Source organism: Gossypium raimondii, chromosome 5 (assembly GCF_025698545.1).
Source record: "Gossypium raimondii isolate GPD5lz chromosome 5, ASM2569854v1, whole genome shotgun sequence".
NCBI lineage: Eukaryota > Viridiplantae > Streptophyta > Magnoliopsida > Malvales > Malvaceae > Gossypium > Gossypium raimondii.
Genome location: NC_068569.1, coordinates 9,967,487 through 9,987,431, shown reverse-complemented (window position 1 = coordinate 9,987,431; position 19,945 = coordinate 9,967,487). Strand labels below are relative to the sequence as shown.

The window sequence follows — 19,945 nt, the reverse complement described above, 5'->3', positions numbered from 1 at the left end:
AAAGTTATACGATAAAATGTTTTTAAAAGAAGGAAAAGGATTCCGTTCTTTCCTTTCCTGTAACGACCGCTCTAAGGCTCCTCCTACCACCACCCCTTCTCCACCCATCACCGCCGCAGGCTCATAATTGAGGTATCAGTCGACCAATTTTCAGTCTGAGGAATTGATTTAATCGGTAACCTTTTAAGTTTGTCTATTCTTTTTCAAGGTTTGAATATTCTTTCTTTTTAGCGAATGGGGAGGATCTCAGTAGCTCACAAACACGAGATTAAATGCCCTCCCGCGTCAGTTGATATTCGCATTGTTCAAAAGAGTCTTCGAAAGGCTGCCTTCGCAGTTATTCTTCTTATACCATCAATTATAAATCTTAAAATGGATTTGATTTGGTAAATTTAGGGTTTCAATTTCAAGTATAATTTTCTTAATTAGGGCTATTTTTTGTTTAGCGAAATAAGGTTTTAATGTTTATTTGTCAACCATTTTGCAGATTCTCTAACATTGTTATTGTTATTCAAAACTAGTAAGGTAAGTAACTGCTAGTCACTTGATTGCTTTTTGGCTCTCTTGTTATATTAGAGCTACATACTTCCTTGTTCTTACAGTTAGTTCTATTCCAAAACATGTTCTCCAGTTTTAGTTTTTACTTTTAACTTGTGCATGTTTTGAAAATGAACTGAAATCTTTCAATTAGCTTGTTGAACCTTCAGTCCTCCTAGGCGCCAATCTTGTATACTGCATTTATGATTTTGGAATTCTCTCCGTTTTTTCAATATTCAAGAGCTCCTATTATTTTTCATGAAAACCTTAGGAGTTTAAATGCAGTGAGGTATTCTAATGCTTGCTTTGCAAGAACTTTCGACTTTTCTTGGAAGTTTCTAATTCTTATTAAATTTTTTTTTCTTGTGAGTGAGTTCCTATGGTGAGGTCTACCATGCTGATTGCAATGGCATGGTTAGTTTATACTTTTGTTTAATGCTTCGGGCTATTAGAGTTTTATCTTGTATGTCATGTTGTGTTGTCTCTATTTAGCATAAAGGAATTAGGTTTTGAACTATCTATGTAATGATTTGCCAAAGGCATCATGGTGAGAACTATTGAGTCTCTTTTGAATTGAGCTACAACTACACTTTTTCAATTGATATGTGCACTAGTCTATTTAAGAGTTGTTTCAAAATTAAATGAAAAAGTAGTTGCTAATTTTGTCGGCGGTAGTGGTTATTGAATTAAAATTGGATGCAGTGAAGAAGTTCATAGATGGAATTTTCAAGTGCAGTTTTGGTTGAGTACAAAAGAGAAATAAGCAACTTTTAAGTTTTTAAATTTTTAAAAAAATTTTTACTCTGTATCAAACTGTAGAATTGAGATGGCTCTTGATATGATATGGAATTGATTGCTTCTGCAATTCCTTTGCTCTGAATATGACAGCCACATAATGGGTCAAATTTGTTTTCATTGTGAGATAGTTTAATATATAAATTGCCTAATCTTGTTGGTCAGTGGTTACACGAATTGAAATATCTAGTGTGGCATTGTGTGCATTCCTATGCCAATGATTTCAAGTCATAATTGAGCATACTTCAGAAGCAAATAATGTATTAAAGCAGGTATACTGGCAATGTTCACAAGTATGAAAACATGTTGCACTTATAGTTCTATTTTTAGAAATACATGTCTAATATTATTTAAATTTTCGTTTTCTATTTTATTTTTATGATGAGGATTTATTTGGTTTTTTTGGACATTGTGTATATGTGTATGTTTGAAGATAAATATTTATTTTACATCTACCTTTCTAATTTAACAGAAAAGATCAATTTACTCTTTGATCTAACGTATGGGGACTAATTTGCCCATTTTTTTAGTAGAGGTGGCAAAATGCAATTAGACTCCTACTACAAGGGCCTCCATGTTACTTTTACCACCTTAACTCGTTCTAAAATATATTGTATATTAATCACAACTTGCAAGAAAAGAATTCGGTTTGAAACTTCATTGGAAGTGTTTGTTGCACCATGGATTTGTAACCAAACTTAACCTTTACCATTTTAGAACAAGATTTTTACATGGATTTTTTGTATGCTTTACATTTACATCTATATTTACAATAAACAGACCTTGATGTAGGGATTCTTATCTAATTATTTTTTCTCATTTGGTCCTGAAACTGAAATCTGTCTAAAATTTGTATTGATTTTATTGGATCTTATGTCAGAATAAAGCAGCTATCTACAGTTTTAGTTCCTTCACAATGAGCAATTGCAACATGACTAGATTTCGTGCTGTTCACTGTAAAGCTATGGTTCCCTGGTCCATGAGCAGAAGGTGGAGAAATGGATGTCAAAGAACCCTTTCCACCAGCACTACACATTTCTCTCAAAACACTTCACTTACTGTCCATGCCGCAACATCGATAGTTCTGGCTGTGAACCTTACCCCATTTGATGCACCTCAACGCTCAGATGAATGGTTTGCCCTTCGTAGGAACAAGCTGACCACAAGCACCTTCAGTACTGCTTTGGGTTTTTGGAAAGGAAAGCGCCGCTCTGAACTCTGGCACGAAAAAGTTTTCGCATCGGAAACACAAGTTCTCGAATCTTCTAAAAGGTGTGCTATGGAGTGGGGTGTGCTCAATGAAGTAGCTGCTATTGAGAGGTACAGAAGTATCACAGGTCGTGAGGTTAGCTCTTTAGGATTTGCTATCCATCCAAAGGAGAAGTTTGACTGGCTTGGTGCGTCACCGGACGGTCTTCTTGGTTGCTTTCCTGGAGGTGGCATCCTGGAAGTGAAGTGTCCTTACAACAAAGGCAAACCCGAAACTGCTCTGCCATGGTCAACCATGCCATTCTATTACATGCCTCAGGTTCAGGGTCAAATGGAGATAATGGACCGAGAATGGGTTGATTTGTATTGCTGGACACAAAATGGAAGTACGATATTCCGCGTGCATAGAGAACGTAATTATTGGGATCTTATACACAGCATTCTGCGGGAATTTTGGTGGGGAAACGTAATTCCTGCTAGGGAGGCCTTATCACTGGGCAAGGAAGAGGATGCCAAGACATATGAACCTTCATCCACACACAAGCAAACAGGGCTTGCAATTTCTAAGAGCATAAAATTAGCTAGTGAAGCAAAGATGTTATGTAGGGAGATTGCAGGTCATATTGAATTTTATAGATGATCCTAAGTTGGAACCTCATTAGTCATTGCACTTTTGCCATATTTGTTATTTATTTTCCACCAAATATTTATTTAACGGCATTGAAGAGGCTATTGCATGTTTATAATTATGTTGGACGTCTGTCAAGATCAATGAAGTACATATATTGTTAAATGTAAAACAAATCAGAACTTTCCGTCCCAAAAATTGTTTCTTCCTCCTAATTGTTTTCTTGATTTCTTTCTTGATGACTTAGATTGAGGTTTGGATGGCTCGGTATTCTGTGGAACTCCTGTGGAACCATTAGCCATGTTTGATTTCAAGTTAAAACTATTAGAATTGTTAGCTGAGGTACTAGCTTAACTCTTATCCCTAGCTACTGCACGTTGAGATCTAACCTGAGCTGCTCTCTTATTCTTTCTTTCGGGCTGTAACTTGACCTTTCTCTTTGGGAGCCATCTTTCAGGCTCGGGTGGAGGACCAAGATTTGCCGGGTCAAACCAGTTGGGATACCTTGGCTTTCACTTCCTCCGTTTAGTCTTGCCTTCCACTTGCGCTTCAGCTAGCCCACCACGAGGTGCTCTCCTTCAACATGTTTTGCCACAGAAGTTTTCTCCTAACCATCGACATCAACCCCCTTCAAACCTGGCAACGGCTTCAGTTGCTTCCTATATTCCTTGTCAATATTCACATGAGCAACTGTAGTTATTAGCCCGGCTAATGCTTCCATGACTTTTTACAAGCTCCTTGAATAGATGAGCAACATCCTCTTCCTTGCCATGCCTCTTGCATGATAACATTGAGCTGCTCGTCTTCAGTCATGGTAGTTTTCCACCATTTGATTGCAGAGTTAAGCACAGCAGCTGCACCATTTTTGTCTCCAGCGCTCTTTTGAGAGAACCTGTGGTGATCATGTGCTGGATATCAGGCACCTCAGAAAGGGATTCAGCCGCAATTTGAGGGTGGCCAGCAGCAGCAATCTGTGCCCCTGCTAAGAGGATGATCTTCTTTTAATGAAATTTCCTAGCTAGCTCACCTAACATTTCTTCGGCTTTCTCTGCCTTGTTTTCTCTCGCTAGTACAGGCAGCACGCTGTCAGGAAACAGCTCTGGCAAAAAAGCAGCAAGTTTCCGAGCCTGTAGAATTTCACTAGCAAACAGAAGAAATAAAGAGAACCATCAAATTCATTAGCGGGCTGTCTATGTTCTCAAATAAAGAACAAAAGATCAAAAGTGAGAAATGCAGAACCCCAAAATAGAAAACCTGATCCATCTTGTTTGCATGAAGAAGTAGAACAGGATTTGCATGTATTATCTCTCTTTGTTAGCTTCAAGTCAATTAATTGCATGTTCCAGCTGAAACTTCTTCGATTTTTTCTCATTTAAGCAGATCAAGCTTCTTTAAGCTATCAGATATATCTTTTGGACCTTCCGCTGCAATAAGGTTGTTCACTGCCACTGCAAGTGATGGTTTATCAGCCGCATTTCGGATTATAATCTCTGTGTAAGTAGATTAACAAAAATGAACCCATCTTAAATTAACCTTGTGATATTTTTACTGCTTTTATCATCATTATTGGTATCATTATAGCTAAACATGTTTACTAATATATTTTTTAACGTCATAGCTCTCATATTTGTAGGCCTATTTATAGTTAAGCATGTGTATATATACATATTATGGGATTGAAGGGTGTGCAAGCTGCTTAGGAACTCTTTCTGCACTGACAGTGATAGTTGTAGCTGCAGCCTGCCAAACATAGTTTTAGGGAACGAAGCAAAATCAGATGCAGAATAGCATGCATTCAAAAGCACTGGCGACTGGTTGGTACTAATTACGACTTTTCTTTTCCTTTTTTCCTTGAAAATTTTGTTCATTATTACTAATTTTTTAAAATCTAATTGGATTGTGATAAAAAAACACAAATACATTATTAAAACATGCTTTTTTTTTCAAAATTTATAAAAAATATATAAACTTTGTGTCCAAATTCTTGGCATGTTTTATTTGGCACAACATAGATTGAAAATAAAAACATTAACCTTTTGTACTTGTCCACGGTTATGACTAAAATTTTATTTTATTAGAGAGAAATGTCTCTTCATTTTAATACAGTACTTGTAAAAGTTAAATGCATGTATTCTTGGATAAAATAAAATATTAGCATTTGAAAAGCTAAGAGCAACGAAAGGGAAACCAGCAAATTATATTTAATTTAAGTCCAGTAAGAAGGTAATCGGTTAAGTCTGTCCCAATAAAAGGTAGGTTCATATTGGACTTCCTGAAGCCTTTTGGGCAATGGCACCTTTTGAATGTTCTTACTCAAACCAAGATGAGCCATGAGAAGTGCAACGCGGGTGAGCAATTCCTCACCTTGCTGGAGTTGCCTCGCATGTTCTTTCCACGAACACTGAGCCGCGACGTAAGTCAGCATGTCTAACCACACGTCCGCTATCAGTTTCTATTTATCTTCGTGACCCCATCTGAATTGCTCTAACAGTGTCTGCAGTTGGATGGCGATTTAGCACCCTTCAAAGAATGCCGACTTCTTCAAACTTCCCATCTGGGCAAAGAGCGTTTCAGATCCTATGTCAATCCCAAACAACCCTCTGATGACTTGTTTAAAATTGGACTCATCATGGACGAAGTTCATGGCTTCAATGCAGGTATCATGATGCCTTATTTTATCAATGCCTTGGGGAAGCATTGCAGGGCATAGAAAAAGAAGATACATCATATAATCCAATAGGAGCTTACTGATTCTGCAATACTTACCCAAGTTTCCCGGCTCAAAACCAGTGATGATCATCGTTGAAAACGTCAGTAGCGATATGCCATAGGAGGAGGCTGTGGGTGAATTCCACATCGGATATACTCCAACCAAAGTCATCAAAGTTACTTTTCTCAGACAAACTTGAAGCAGTCTAAGGTCCTTCTTAGCTATTTGTAATTAATTTAAAATATTACGTTGGATTACCTTTTTGGTTTATTATTGTGGGCAGTCCCAAGGTCTGTTTTGGGCTATTCGTAAATTAATTTAAAATATTGGACTATTCGTAAATTGATTTAAAATATTGGGCTGGATATTAAGCATTTTAACATAATATATATAAATATTAAAAATATTTTTTTATTGCCATGTCTTTCCGTATCTGTGTCTTCATTTTTTTTAAATTACCGTATTATCATGTCCGTATCGTGTTGTATCCATATTGCGTTTCCGTGTCCATGCTTCATAGGCACTAACTCTTCCCTGCTCCAACTCAAATATGTGATTCAATTTATCCCCATTTTGTCTTATCGCCTCCTGAAGCCCCCTGTGAAAGCTCAACTTCCAGCTGGGAACCTTTGTCGCTAGATTGAAACTCCATCCCCATTTTGCTAGCTTGGAAGAGAGCCCAAACCCTCTCCCCATACTTTATAATCCCAACAATGAAGATTGGAATGGCTAAAATGAGCATAGTTGGGGCTGCTAAAGTCCAGAATTTAACATATATATAGAGAGCCACTCCACTGCAAACGGAGCCCGAAGAACTGTCGAGGCCAGCGATCATTGTGTGAGAAAGAGCGAGCTGCGATGGTAGTGGCGCCACGAAGATGCATGAGCAAGAATGGGGTCCAAAATAGAACCGGTGGATTGGTTATTCGCTCCTTGTTAGGGTAGTCAAGGTAACTCTGCGTAGATGTATGCCGCTGACTCTGCGTAGATTCCCACAACTTACGAGTATAAGTTGAACAGTTAGGCTGAGGACAACCATTACCCGGAGTTCCCATTTCAGCCAAAGCGCTACCATCACCTTCGACATCGATTTCAGAAATGCAGCATCCTTGATCTCTACGAACAGTAGAGCAGTTGCAACTGTTATAAGGAAGGAGAATAGGATTGTGGAAGGAATTCTAGAGTCATTAACAAAATGGAATTTGCTATTTGGCCCTTTGGAACATGGATTTGAAAAACAAACAAAAAGAAAAAAAAGCCTTTTTATTTATTTATTTAGATTTACAAATCCAAATTTATGCTTTGGATATAAACAAAGTAGGCTTCGTAAACTTAAAATTGATTTAATTTTAATAATTTGTTTGGAGAGTTAAATTTTGAATTTGGATTTAAATTTAATTAAATTAACATGATGTGGTGTGGGTAATTTTCTAAATTTAATAAGGTTAATCTAACTCTTATATTCTAGAAAACATTGACTAACATTTGTAAAGAAATATTATGGATATTGTGCTAATGTATTGATTGTATTTAAGTTTCTGAACTCAAAACGGTCCAAGTCTAGATAAAGAATATGATTGTGTATTTGAGCAGAATAGGTTAATGGAGCATGAATTGAAGCCCTTGCATCAGGTTACCAAAACAAAAGGCAGAGTCAACGTTAAGTTAACACACACTTGTTAGGCTGCTCTGCTTTTATTACTATAAATACGTTCCAAGTTCCAACTGTCTTCACTCACCAACACCGACTTGCTGATCCCAAAATCAATGGACAACCGGAGTCTCCATCTCACTCTTTTTTCTTTCCTTTTTCTTCTCTTTTTTTGTTTGGCTACCTCAACAACTGTAACCACCACTTCTTCACATGTAACATTAAATCCATTACAAGGTAACATCCATCGCCTTCGTAATTCAGTTACGATGATGAGATTTGAATATCTGAGGATGGAACATGCGGGCATGTTGCAGGTGTTTTCTGCTCGGTTATAGATTGTGGGCAAGGAACATGTCAAGCTTCCAACAACTCACTGCTTGGATTTGACTGCCTTTGCAAACCTGGTTGGAAAAAGATTCAGATCGGTCCTTTCACCTTCCCCTCTTGTCTTGTTCCTAACTGTCAGTTTCCCCTTCTCTCTCTCTCTAAGATCAAAGCATCCTTAAGTTTTTTAACTAAAATTAAATAACCATTCAAGTTTTCTTCTTTTATTGCAATCTCAAATTTTTATTTTTATTTGATTAAAATAGATTTAAATCATGATTAATTAGTTTTTGTTAGTTGATGGTTTAAGTGGGTGAAAATAAAATTTTGAAAGCTTAAATTTTTTTTTTAATTATATGAGGAGGGCAAACAACAACGCAACTAACGCAGCTCAAACTCAATCCACATACCCTAACCATCAAGCCCTTTAAAAACTTATTTAATTGTACATAAATATTTAGTGGATAATTATATAATTTTAATTAAACCCTTTTAATATGTTAATTAGTGGTCACAGTTTACTTATGGCTGAGCTTCCATTCTGCCGAATATCGGCCTAACTTTTGGTTCGTCTTAATTGTCTTAGAAAACAGCGGCATGATAAGCTTGTGAAATTATTTATGTGCAACTTTTAAGTCATTATCTTCATTAACATTCAATTAATTTGCGAAAAACAGTCAAATACAGAAAATTAGCATGAATTTGCATCTATCTTTGTTGAGGACAAGAAAAGTAATACCCGCAATTATAATTAAACAATTGCAGGCACAGTCGATTTTGATTGCGGCAAAGGATCTCCACCGCCACCTTCTCTTCCACCACCACCAAATCAGACTAACAGTATAAATAAATCATGTTACTCGTAGAAATTTCTGTTATATAAGTTTTTTTAATTTTCTTTATAATATCTTTGCTAAACATCTATGCTCAACATATATTCAAATATGAATATAGAAGTGTATATCATCTTTCAAATATAAAAAGAAACTGAATAAATCAATATCTAATGCTTTGATTGATGAAAATTGCTTTCAATTACTCTATTTTTAAGAATGGTGGTTAATATTTATACAAGCTCCAACTCAAGGAATTAAAGAAGGTGATTTACTTTTGACAGCTTGTGATCTTGTTTGGTGCGGTGATGGGGAATGTGTGAGTAATGGAACTGGATATATCTGCCAATGCCATCAAGGCTCTGAGAATTTGTTTAATTCTTCTGGGCTAGCCTGTTTTAAACCATGTAAGTTGCCACTACCCACTCTCTTGTTAGGTTAAAACCCAGCAAAGAGAACCGAGTATAGGAGTTTAAATACTTCAAATTCTGAACTTCTTGTTGCAGGTTACTTTCGAGCTGACTGCCAGGGCCTTGGCTTGAATTTTCCCTCTGGGAATCCGCCGCCGCCACCACCATCACCATCGTCTAATAGTCCAACCTCATATGGCAATGGTAACTACTTTAAGTTTAGTATACTATATATGTTTTCTTAATAAATAAACTTGAAAAAAAAATTGCTTACTACTATTAATTATTTACATATTCTGAGTTCATCATCTCGAATCAAATCCAATCATAAATACTCAAGGTGAGTCAAAAAATAAAATACCTAATTTTTTCTTTTACTTGGAGTCAAATAACCCTTCAAGCCAGCTGATTAACAAAAATGAACAGTCTTAAAATAACCTTGTGATAGTTTTACTGCTTTTATCGTCATAATACTGATATCATTATAGCTAAACATGTTTTGAACGTCATAGCTCTCAAATTTGCAGTCCCTATTTTTGTATTATTACTCTGAATTTTGATAGCATTTATAGTTAAGCATGTGTATATATACATGTTATAGGATTGAAGGGTGTGTCAAGCTGCTCAGGAACTCTTTCTGCACTGACGGTGATAATGGTAATAGCAGCCTGCCAAACATGGTTTTAGGGAACGAAGCAAAATCATATGCAGAATAACAAACATTCAAAGACATTGGCAACTGGTTGGTGCTAATTATGACTTTTCTTTTCCTTTTATCCTTGAAAATTTTGTTCACTACTACTATTTTTTTTTAATATTACAATATCACACTTGGATATGATAATATAATTAGACTCTGATAAGAAAAACTGCAAACACAATATGAAAACATGAATTTATCAAAATTTATAAAAATATATAATCTTTTAAACACTATTAGTGTAAATGTCCAAATTCATGGCATGTTTTATTTGGTAAAAAAGGAAATGAAAATAAGAACACCCACAAGCTAACTAAGAAGCTAAACCATCAAGCTTGTCCTAATAAAAGCTAGGCTTAAGACTTTGTAGAGCCTTTCAGGCAATGGCACCATTTGAATTTTCTTATTCAAACTAAGATGTGCCATGAGAAGTGCAACGTGGGTCTGCAATTCCTCGCCTTGCTGGAGTTGCCTCGCATGCTCTTTCCACGAACAATATTGAGCCGGCATAACCCTGCATGTCCAGCCACAGTTTCCCTATTATCAATTTTTATTTATCTTCGTGATCCCATATGAAATCCGATGCCAAAGTCAATTGCTCGGGGATTTGGCACCCTTCAAAGAATGTCGACTTCCTCAAACTTCCCATGTCGATAAAGAATGATCGGGATTCAATGTCCATCCCAAACACCCCTATGATAGCTACCTTGGATTTCAAGTTTTCGAGGCCGAAGTTCTTGGCTTCAATGCAGGTATCATGGTGCCTTATGTTACCAATTCCAATCGATATAATAGCTGACTTTATTACGGTAGAAATTAATTTCATTAAAGCCAATTTCACCACTCATTCAAATCAACGCTAAATTAGAATTTCCAGAAGAATAATTATGTGAGTAAAAACTGTAAGCAATGAAAATTGATGCAACTATGAAAATACAATAGATTAGAAAATTAAACCCACGTCAGCAGCCAACACGGACAGCCACAAACAAATTATCAAATATTTAAATTTTTATATTTAATTTTTATTTAAAATTATATAAACTATTATATTTATAAGAATAAAATTACAAAATAAATAATTTAAAAATCAAGATTTATTTTATTAACACTAATATACCAAATAATATTATAAAATTCAATGACAAAAATTCAACATTTAATTTTTAGCATCAAAATTTTTATTTAGTGTTTTTGAAGTAATAAAACAATAAAATGAAAAAATTATTAACTTTTCATTTCATTTTATTGCTTTACTATTTTAATCGATTTTTTATATCAATATCATATTTGAGTTGTAATTATTTCATTGCTCCAAAACAATATCGTTTTAATCACATCATTTAAAATGTTCACACATCAAATTACCATGTTAGTATTTCTGTTAAAAAAATTAGTAATTTAACTTAAAATTGAATTATGTCATCATGGTATTATTCAGGATAAACCTTTTATTTTTTTTCTCATCAAAAGGAATTTTATGAAATATAAAGGAGAAACATTACAGACAGTACTTCACAACAATCCACTCATTTCACAAACAATAACAATCCCTTACCATATAGACAATAAGGAACTACCATCAATTCCTCCTTTAGCCAGGCGTCACCAAGGTTGTTTCCATGAGATGCAAAACAATCAATAGATTTAAAGATCTCCAAAGCTGTCAGGGCCTTGTAGACGGACTAGAATACCATGTCACAATAACATGTGAATTGGATACAACAATTAAATACCGATTATTTTTCCATTTTATTTTATCTAAGATCCATAATATTAATAGAATCGCATGTACTTCAGTTTCATTAGACTTCTTGTTGCCTAGAGGGCCAGAGAATAGCTAGATTTGAACCATTATGCTTTGCAACGCATCATTGACACTTAATTTAAGGGGTCTTTCAACAAAGACATCCATATAATCTTAAATCGAAACTTTCTATATATAATAGAAGGTACACAAAATGCCAGATTGTTCCACCTATATCAAAGCATAAAATTTACTAATACAGAAATTTCAAAATAAAATTACAACTTTATTCAAATGATAACCCATTCGAGAAAAGAAAATGTAATATGAATTACTGTGAACTATAAAAAGAATGGTGCATCCTCTCTCACGCCACAATAGATTAAAAAGTTAAACCAATGTCAACAGCAAACATGGACGGCAACAAATTAGAAAGATCAACTCGGAGTGCCATTAGGACTAGTTATCGGTCCCGGAGGCATCGAGCCTGCTGTTGGAGATGGTGTACAATTAGTGAGCACGCCTAAAGTAAGAGATGTTGCCAGGAGTGTTCAAAATATTTTTTCAAATTTAAGATGAGTTTTCGAGCTTCAACAAGTAATTTAATTCTTTAACAAATTTAATTATATATAAGTATAATAATATAATTATACACGGTGAAAAAAAAATAAAAATAAATTATAATTTGAAAAAAGAATTCTTAGCTTTGATGCACATGTTCAAAATTACTAGAAACTTTTAGGTTATTGGAATTAAATGGGATCCTCATGTTAATATTATCTAATAAGGAGCTATCTTTCCTTTTATTCTTTTTTTTTTTACTTCTCGTAGAACTTTTGATTAAAATGGTATCATGAGTTAATCGAGTATCAATTCAATTGAAAAAAAAGATTTATTTACTTTTTCTAAAATGATAACTAATATTAGTCTTTTACTTATTGCAAAGCTTATAATTGAATTCGTTTCACAAGTTAACCAAGTATCACCTCAACTCAGAAAAGATTTATTTACCCTTTTCTAAAATTATAACTAATATTAATCTATGTAACACCCCTAACCCATATTCGTCGCGGAACAGGGTTACGAAGCATTACCAGAATTTGATCAGATACAGACATTTAATATCATTCGTGAATCACATCAGAAATCAATCATATACAATCATATTGTCCCTCATTTAAGCTCTCAAGGCCCAAATTATACATTAGAAACAGGTCAGCACTAAACCGGGTACTCAGAGAATTTTTCACAAAATTTAAATTTTTTCAAAGTACACGGGACACACGCCCGTGTGGTCAGGCTGTGTGAGCCAAGAGACATGCTCGTGTCTTAGGCCGTGTGAGCATTTGAAATAGGGCACACGGCCGTGTCCCAGCCCGTGTCCGTACCCCGTGTAACTCTTTGACTTAGGTCACAAGGTTAAGTCACACGCTCGTGTGCTAAGTCGTGTGTAGGTGCAGGGGTCACACGCCCCTGTGCCAAGCCATGTGAAAAATCCTGAGCATTCTGTTTTGAATTTTAAAGATGCAGGGGACACACGGCCGAAACACACGCCCATGTGTTAGGCCGTGTGTCACACACGGCTGAGACACACGCCCGTGTCTCTGCTCGTGTGGACAAAATAAGGCCATTTCCAAGCCTTATTCCTCACCCAATTTGCCTTCCACCTACATAAACTCTTTAACACATTTATAAGCCAATCCAAGACATTTAAACCAAACCAAAATAAAGTCTTATGCATGAAATATCACTTCATAAATCCATATATCCAAACTTACCTATTTGACCAAAAATGCATATAAACATACTTATGATGTTTACTATCAATTAACCATACTAAGCACTCATATCAAACATGAAATTATCTCATATATACACATTCAAACACATTCATCACAAGCCATTTCAAATGGCTAATTACAACCAAAACATTTATATGTCAACATTGGCTATTTAAACCTATACATGCCATTATAACCAAAATTAATTTACTATTTATACCAAAGTGAGCCGATGGATAGTGTGATGTGTCTCCGACCAGCTTCCAAGCTACTATAAAACAGAAGAAATAAACAGAGTAAGCAATTAATGCTTAGTAAGTTCGTATAACAGGAAATTAACTTACCTGTAACAGCCCGATTTTGGGTCTAGTTGGAATAGTGGTTTCGGGACCACAAATCCGACGAGGAAAATTTAATTTAAAAATATGATATGGGTTGCATTATGATAGGAAGGTTGAATGAAAATACTGATATGAAAATTTTATCTATTTAGTGACTAATTAAGGAAAGAACCTATTTGTATAAAATGTAGAATTTGAATTCTAGAAGCTAGAAGGGTTAACTAGCTATGAAATTGTAATATCCCGAAAATTTCTACAGTGAGAAAGTAAGATAATATCCTTGATATGGAAAAATAAGGAAATAAAGTGATAAAAAGGGTAATTGATTTATGTCAACATTGGGAAGTATACTATGACATATTCATTCAAGAAAGGATTAAATTGCAAAAGTGAGAAAAGTTTTGTTACCCAAGAGTAAATACTCAAAACTTGAGGGGTTAAAGTGTAAATATGAAAAGTTGAAGGACCAATAGTGTAAATATTTTAAGGGTGGAATAATCTAGAAACTAAGGAAAATGGATGAATTAGGACCAAATTGAAAAGGTGAAGAATTTTGAGGGACTAAATTACAATTTTACCAAATTAAGTGATGACTCAAGGATGGAATTTCAAAAGATTATGAAGGGCAAAATGGTCAATTAGAAGGAGAGAGAATTCTAGAAGGTAATGATGATGTTGGTGATATTTTTAATTAATTAATTAGATAAATGTTATTTAATTATTATTTTATTAAGATTTTTAGTATTATTTTATTAATAAATGATTAATATAAAAGGAAGAAAAGATGATGAGAAATCATCTCTTCTCCATGAAACCCAACGTAAGAAGAAGAAGAAAGAAAGAAAGTTTTCTTTCTTTACAATTTGGTCCTTTTTACCAAAAATTCACCATTTTCACTTAGAAATCAAAGAAATTTCCATAGCCACCAAGAGAGAAAATTGGTAAGGAGACTATGGGGAGCTAGAATAGCAAGTTAGATTCAAGAAATAGAAGCTGGGGGAGAGATAAAATCAAGTTAAAGATTGAAATCAATAGCACAAAGTAAGAACATCAAGATTTCAATATATTTTTAAGTTTGATGTTATTGAAAAAGCATGGAAATAATGTTATAGTAGAGTTTTCTTATATAAGGTCTTATGTTCTTGATATATTAGTGAAGAGAAATAAGTGAAAGTGATGGAAAATATTATAGAGAAAGAGAGTTATACACCTAGTAATCAACATTTTGAACTAAAACAGTTTTGGACAGCAACAGTAGGTTAACTTTGAAAAATCACCATAAATTGTGGAAATCGAATTAGAGTATGGAAAAAATATGGAATTAAATATTATTAAGTCTAGTTTCTGATAGAAGAAAATGTGTAAGCAATGGAATTGTAAATTATGAGATATGATAGATTTTGTGAGACAATGTCAGAATGATTTCGGGTTCCCCTGTACTGACTTTGGAAAATCATCAAAATTGGAGAAAAATTATTAGAGGTTAAATTTATATGTTTAAATCATTAATAAGTCTATTTTCAATAGAAATAAACGGTAACATCATTCTAATTCTGTACGAGGAGATAATTAATTTTTAATAAAGAAGGGTCGGAACTGTCAGATAAGCAGAACAGGGATGACTTTAAAGAATAAACTGTACTTATTAGCCAAACCAAAAATTCTGAAAATTTTATGGTAAGAAAATATGTGAGTCTAATTTCAGATAAAATTAACGGATTTTAATTTGGAGTTCTGTAGCTCAAGATATAAATAATTTAGTGACTATGACTCAAGTGGACAGCTTTGAATGAATATAAATAAATGTGAAATTGTAGATAATGTTACATATAAGCATGTTATATATATTAAGGATGTGGAATGGAGAGGAGGAGGAGGAAAATATATGATTATTCAACTAGCATGAGCTTTCATTAAAATGACCAATTTATATGTTTGAAGGACTAAATTGAACAAATATGAAAATTTAAGGGTAAATTTGTAAAATGTCAAAAAGTGACCAAATTGCATGAAATGAATTCTTTTATTATTTAAATTAGTATATTGAATGAAATATTAATTTAGATCATAATTGGGTGGAAATTGAGAAAAAATAGAAATTTTTCAAAATATTCACGAATTTTGGTATTTACGCAATTTAGCTTGTTAAATTCATATGAACTATATTTTGTATAAATTTTAATTGAATTGAATGCTATTTGGTGATGAATATTATATATATTTGTTTTTTATTATTGGAATTGAATTATTATTGGTAACATGTATAATTATTAGATGTTTTGAAATAATTATCGGAAGCTCGATTGGATTGGAAGCTTGTTGGAGATATATCACATTACCCATTGATTCTACTGGTAATTTTGGATGATTTGATTCTGGTTATAATGGCATGTACAAGTTAATTTGGTTAACATTAGCTCATTAATGTTTTGATTTTGATGGGTTATAAATATGAATGCTAGATAAAAATGAAATGTCTGAAAATTAATTAGTAAACTCCGGTAATGCCTCGTACCCTATTTTGGTGTCGAATACGGGTAAGGGGTGTTACATTACCATTTAATTCACATTTAAGGTAAGCAAATAAACATGCTCAAGCCAATTTGGTCATTTTCCTAAACACATATCCTCTTCAAGCATGTTAGTCATGTAATTCACTTGAATATCAAGAAACATGTATGAGCTCATAAATATTCAATTTCCACATACATGTATTTATCACCACAAGTATTCATGAACATGTACATATCATATCTTTGTATTTTAAGAATTTCTCATAGTAATTCATCTTGAATTCATATCATCTCATATTTGAACTTTACCTGTTGAATCCTTTAATATATCGATGGATACAAGGGTAATACACATGAAGTGTACAAATCTGAAATCCGTCAATTCATATTCGGGGGTGCTTATTTGAGCATATAATCGAAAAGTTCTCTCTCGAGCCATATAACAGGAAGCTTGTGTGAGCCATGTAACCGGAAGCTTATCCGGGCTGTATAACAAGAAGCTCATAAGAGCCATATTCGGGAAGCTCATGTGAGCCAATAACGGGTAGCTTCGAAGAGCCATTAATCAGGAAGCTTCGGATAGCCATGTATCGGGAAGTTCAAGCAAGCCATATTAGGAAGCTTCGAAGAGCCATTAATCAAAAAGCTCCCAAATAGCCTTTAATCGAGAAGCTCACGAAGAGCCATATAACGGGACGCTCATAAGAGCTGCGGTGTGCCCATAACACATACAGGATCACAACCAATCGGGATGCTCCGAAGAGCTATTAACTAAAAGTTTGCAAGAATCATATAACAGGAAGCTCGAGAGGGCCAAATATCGGGATGCTCATGAGAGCTAATAACGGGACGCTCTTTCGAGCTATGGTGTGTCCGTAATATATGCAGGACCACAACCAATTCTGGAACCCTGTATCAATCGAATCTCATTTATCCAAACGAACTTATTATTTATCAGGTATTATCGAATATGTTTCACTTTCATACATATGGAAATTATACAATTCACATATACAACATCCAATTCAAACGTATGAATATACACAATTTAGTTACACAAACTTACCTCGACAATGTTCGTGTACGCAAAATCCTACTAATTCAACACTTTTTCTTTTTCTCGATCTATCTTCATATTTGAGTTATCCGGATCTATACGAATGAATTTAACATCAATTTGATACAGTTCATATTCAATACAATCCAATTCATATCTTACGCAAAATTACCATTTTGCCCCTGTACTTTTAATTAATTTTGATTTCATCCCTAAGCTCGAAAATGAAATTCATGCAATTTAATCATTATTCCAAGCCTAGCAAATTTTTACATGTAGCATTTGCAGCCCATGTAATTCATAAAATTTAGAATTTTTCCATGAATTTTACATCTTTACAATTTAGTCCCTAAATCACAATTTCATCAAAATTCACTTTACAAAAGTTGTTTTTCTATCAACAACCTTTCTTTTCTACCATAAAACTTTAAAATTCATGTATATTCATCCATGAAAAACTTTAATACTTTTATAACTTTGCAAATAAATCCCGAGATGGCTAGATTAAGCTATTAAGATCTCGAAATATAAAATTACTAAAAGCAGGACAAGAAAACATACTTAATTGAGAAAAATAAGCTTGATAGAACTTAATACCCATAGCTAGGGTTTCCATGGATTTCTATTTGGGAAAGATGATATAAAATGATGATATTTCTTATTTAATTAAAATATCATCTTTTATTATTTCATCTTTCCAATTTAGTCCTTTTCTTTATTTAATTTTCCATGGATGAATCATCATACTTATCTACTAACTCCTCTTAATGGTCTATTTTCCATATAAGGACATGAAATTTTGAATTCCATAACTATTTGATACTTATAGCTACTAGAACTCAACTTTTGCATTTCATGCAATTTGGTCCTTTATCAATTAAATATGTAATCGGTAAAATTTTACTAACGAAATTTTCATATAATATTTCTATCATAATTCAGACCATAAAATAATATTAAAATATTTTTCGGGCTCAAATTTGTGGTCCCAAACTACTGCATCGATTTCACTAAAATGGGTTATTATAATCTATATATACTTATTAGATTACGATGCTTTTGTCCTTTCATGCTTTTATATAATTTTAAATAAATAATTAAAATTGATATATCTAAAGATTGAGTCTTACATTAATAAAATTTAAACTCTACCAAAAGATTATAGTTAAATAAATTTTAAAATATATATTTTTTACTTGAAATATTTATGTCACATTATCTAAAATACATGAATTCTTTTATAAATATAACCATAAGAAAGCTAATTTCAAAATTAAATAATTAAAAAAACTACCAAAGCAACATATATTTAATTTAAGCCAAGTAGGAAGGCAACCGGTCAAGCCTGTCCCAATAAAAGGTAGGCTCATATTCGACTTCCTGAAGCCTTTTGGGCAATGGCACCATTTGAATTTTCTTACTCAAACCAAGATGTGCCATGAGAAGTGCAACGTGAGTCAGTAATTCCTCACCTTGCTGGAGTTGCCTCGCATGTTCTTTCCACGAACATTGAGCCGCGACATAAGTCAGCATGTCTAGCCACACTTCGGCTATCAGTTTCCATTTATCTTCGTGGTCCCATCTGAATTGCCCTAACAGTGTCTGCAATTGGACGGCGATTTGGCACCCTTCAAAGAATGCCGACTTCTTTAAACTTCCCATCAGAACAAAGAACGATCGAGATTCTATGTCAATCCCAAACAACCCTCTGATGACTTGTTTAAATTTGGACTTATCATGGACGAAGTTCTTAGCTTCAATGCAGGTATCATGATGCCTTATGGTACCAATGCCTTCGGGCAGCATTTCAGGACATAGAAAAAGAAGATACATCATGTAATCCGATAAGAGCTTACTGATTCTGCAATATGGGCCAAGTTTCCCGGCTCGAAACCAGTGATGATCATCGTTGTAAACAACATCAGTAGCGATATGCCATAGGAGGAGGCTGTGGGTGAATTCCACATCGGATACACTCCAACCTAAGTCAGCATCAACATTGTTTTGTATAAGCGGAATGCGACCTCTCTCTTCCAACAACTCTAAGAGCTCTTTGTACTCAAACTGTTTTTCTTTATATTTTCTTCGTTTTTCTTTGAAATGGGTGTACATAATTTTTTGCAGCTCAAGATCTACCTCTTTCCAACTGGTGTGTAAGTACTTCTCGGCATTGTCCTCAGGGTCGAAGATGTTTAAAACTTTAGCAAGCTTCAGTTTCCTGGGCTGGAGGCAATAATCTAGGAGGCTGTGTTGTGCCATAGCTCGAATTCCCTTGTTGGGCTTACTAAAATGGACCAAGTTAGAACCAGCAGCCCTAAGAAGCCTGTTGTTTTGACTAGTCAACCAGTGGATTCCCCAATCCGAGCTAAGATGCAGGAAGGCCGAATAAAGTTCAAGAAAGATGGCGCCAACCATTAACAAGTAGGATATGCCAATGTCAACTTTGGAGTATCCATGCTTCCCAACCACCAGCAAGAAGGCAATCAGTGTGGAAGTGATTAATGACAAGGAAATAATGCGAAGAATCACACCGATTCGAGTTATAACTATAGGAATCTTGGTATACAGCAGATCATAGAGGAACCCAAGTTCAATCTCCACAATTTTGAAGGCCTCTTCTGCAACAACATTCTCCCCCAACTCAAAGATGTAATCTAATTTATTGTAAATTCTGAGCTTGAGATCCGAAAACATGGGCCTGAACAC

At 34.3% G+C, this 19,945-nt stretch overlaps 3 protein-coding genes and 1 pseudogene across 11 annotated transcripts; 2 read left to right on the top strand and 2 right to left on the bottom strand.

The window, feature by feature from the left end:
- Position 1: 1 nt before the first annotated feature.
- LOC105768352 (uncharacterized) lies at positions 2-3,367 on the top strand. 8 transcript variants are annotated; one of them, XM_052631064.1, is made up of 4 exons: positions 2-132; positions 209-336; positions 488-525; positions 2,213-3,367. In XM_052631064.1, the coding sequence occupies exon 4, from the start codon at positions 2,249-2,251 to the stop codon at positions 3,179-3,181; it is 933 nt and encodes a 310-aa protein (XP_052487024.1). In that variant the 5' UTR covers positions 2-132; positions 209-336; positions 488-525; positions 2,213-2,248; the 3' UTR covers positions 3,182-3,367. The 8 variants fall into 8 exon arrangements, with proteins under 8 accessions (XP_052487024.1, XP_052487022.1, XP_012443699.1 ...); XM_052631062.1 differs by having other exon boundaries at positions 209-386; XM_052631065.1 differs by having other exon boundaries at positions 22-132; positions 232-336.
- Positions 3,368-3,519: 152 nt separating this feature from the next.
- LOC105768353 (uncharacterized) lies at positions 3,520-4,432 on the bottom strand (annotated as a pseudogene).
- Positions 4,433-7,591: 3,159 nt separating this feature from the next.
- Positions 7,592-9,938, top strand: LOC105771052 (uncharacterized). 2 transcript variants are annotated; one of them, XM_012592458.2, is made up of 6 exons: positions 7,599-7,767; positions 7,848-7,994; positions 8,623-8,697; positions 8,975-9,097; positions 9,197-9,304; positions 9,702-9,938. In XM_012592458.2, exons 1-6 carry the CDS (start codon positions 7,647-7,649, stop codon positions 9,785-9,787), a joined length of 660 nt encoding a protein of 219 aa, XP_012447912.1. In that variant the 5' UTR covers positions 7,599-7,646; the 3' UTR covers positions 9,788-9,938. The 2 variants fall into 2 exon arrangements, with proteins under 2 accessions (XP_052486937.1, XP_012447912.1); XM_052630977.1 differs by lacking the exon at positions 8,623-8,697 and having other exon boundaries at positions 7,592-7,767.
- Positions 9,939-18,553: 8,615 nt separating this feature from the next.
- LOC128041360 (uncharacterized) lies at positions 18,554-19,933 on the bottom strand. Its single transcript, XM_052631657.1, has one exon. The coding sequence runs from the start codon at positions 19,931-19,933 to the stop codon at positions 18,554-18,556; it is 1,380 nt and encodes a 459-aa protein (XP_052487617.1).
- Between the last annotated feature and the right edge of the window lie 12 nt (positions 19,934-19,945).

Bases quoted from the DNA above. Each gene is read 5' to 3' on its own strand.
- LOC105768352 (XM_052631064.1), top strand. From the start codon at position 2,249: ATGAGCAATTGCAACATGACTAGATTTCGTGCTGTTCACTGTAAAGCT.
- LOC105771052 (XM_012592458.2), top strand. From the start codon at position 7,647: ATGGACAACCGGAGTCTCCATCTCACTCTTTTTTCTTTCCTTTTTCTT. The intron at 7,768-7,847 runs GTAACATCCATC...GGCATGTTGCAG, and splicing joins AACATTAAATCCATTACAAG to GTGTTTTCTGCTCGGTTATA. The intron at 9,305-9,701 runs GTAACTACTTTA...TACATGTTATAG, and splicing joins TCCAACCTCATATGGCAATG to GATTGAAGGGTGTGTCAAGC.
- LOC128041360 (XM_052631657.1), bottom strand. From the start codon at position 19,933: ATGTTTTCGGATCTCAAGCTCAGAATTTACAATAAATTAGATTACATC.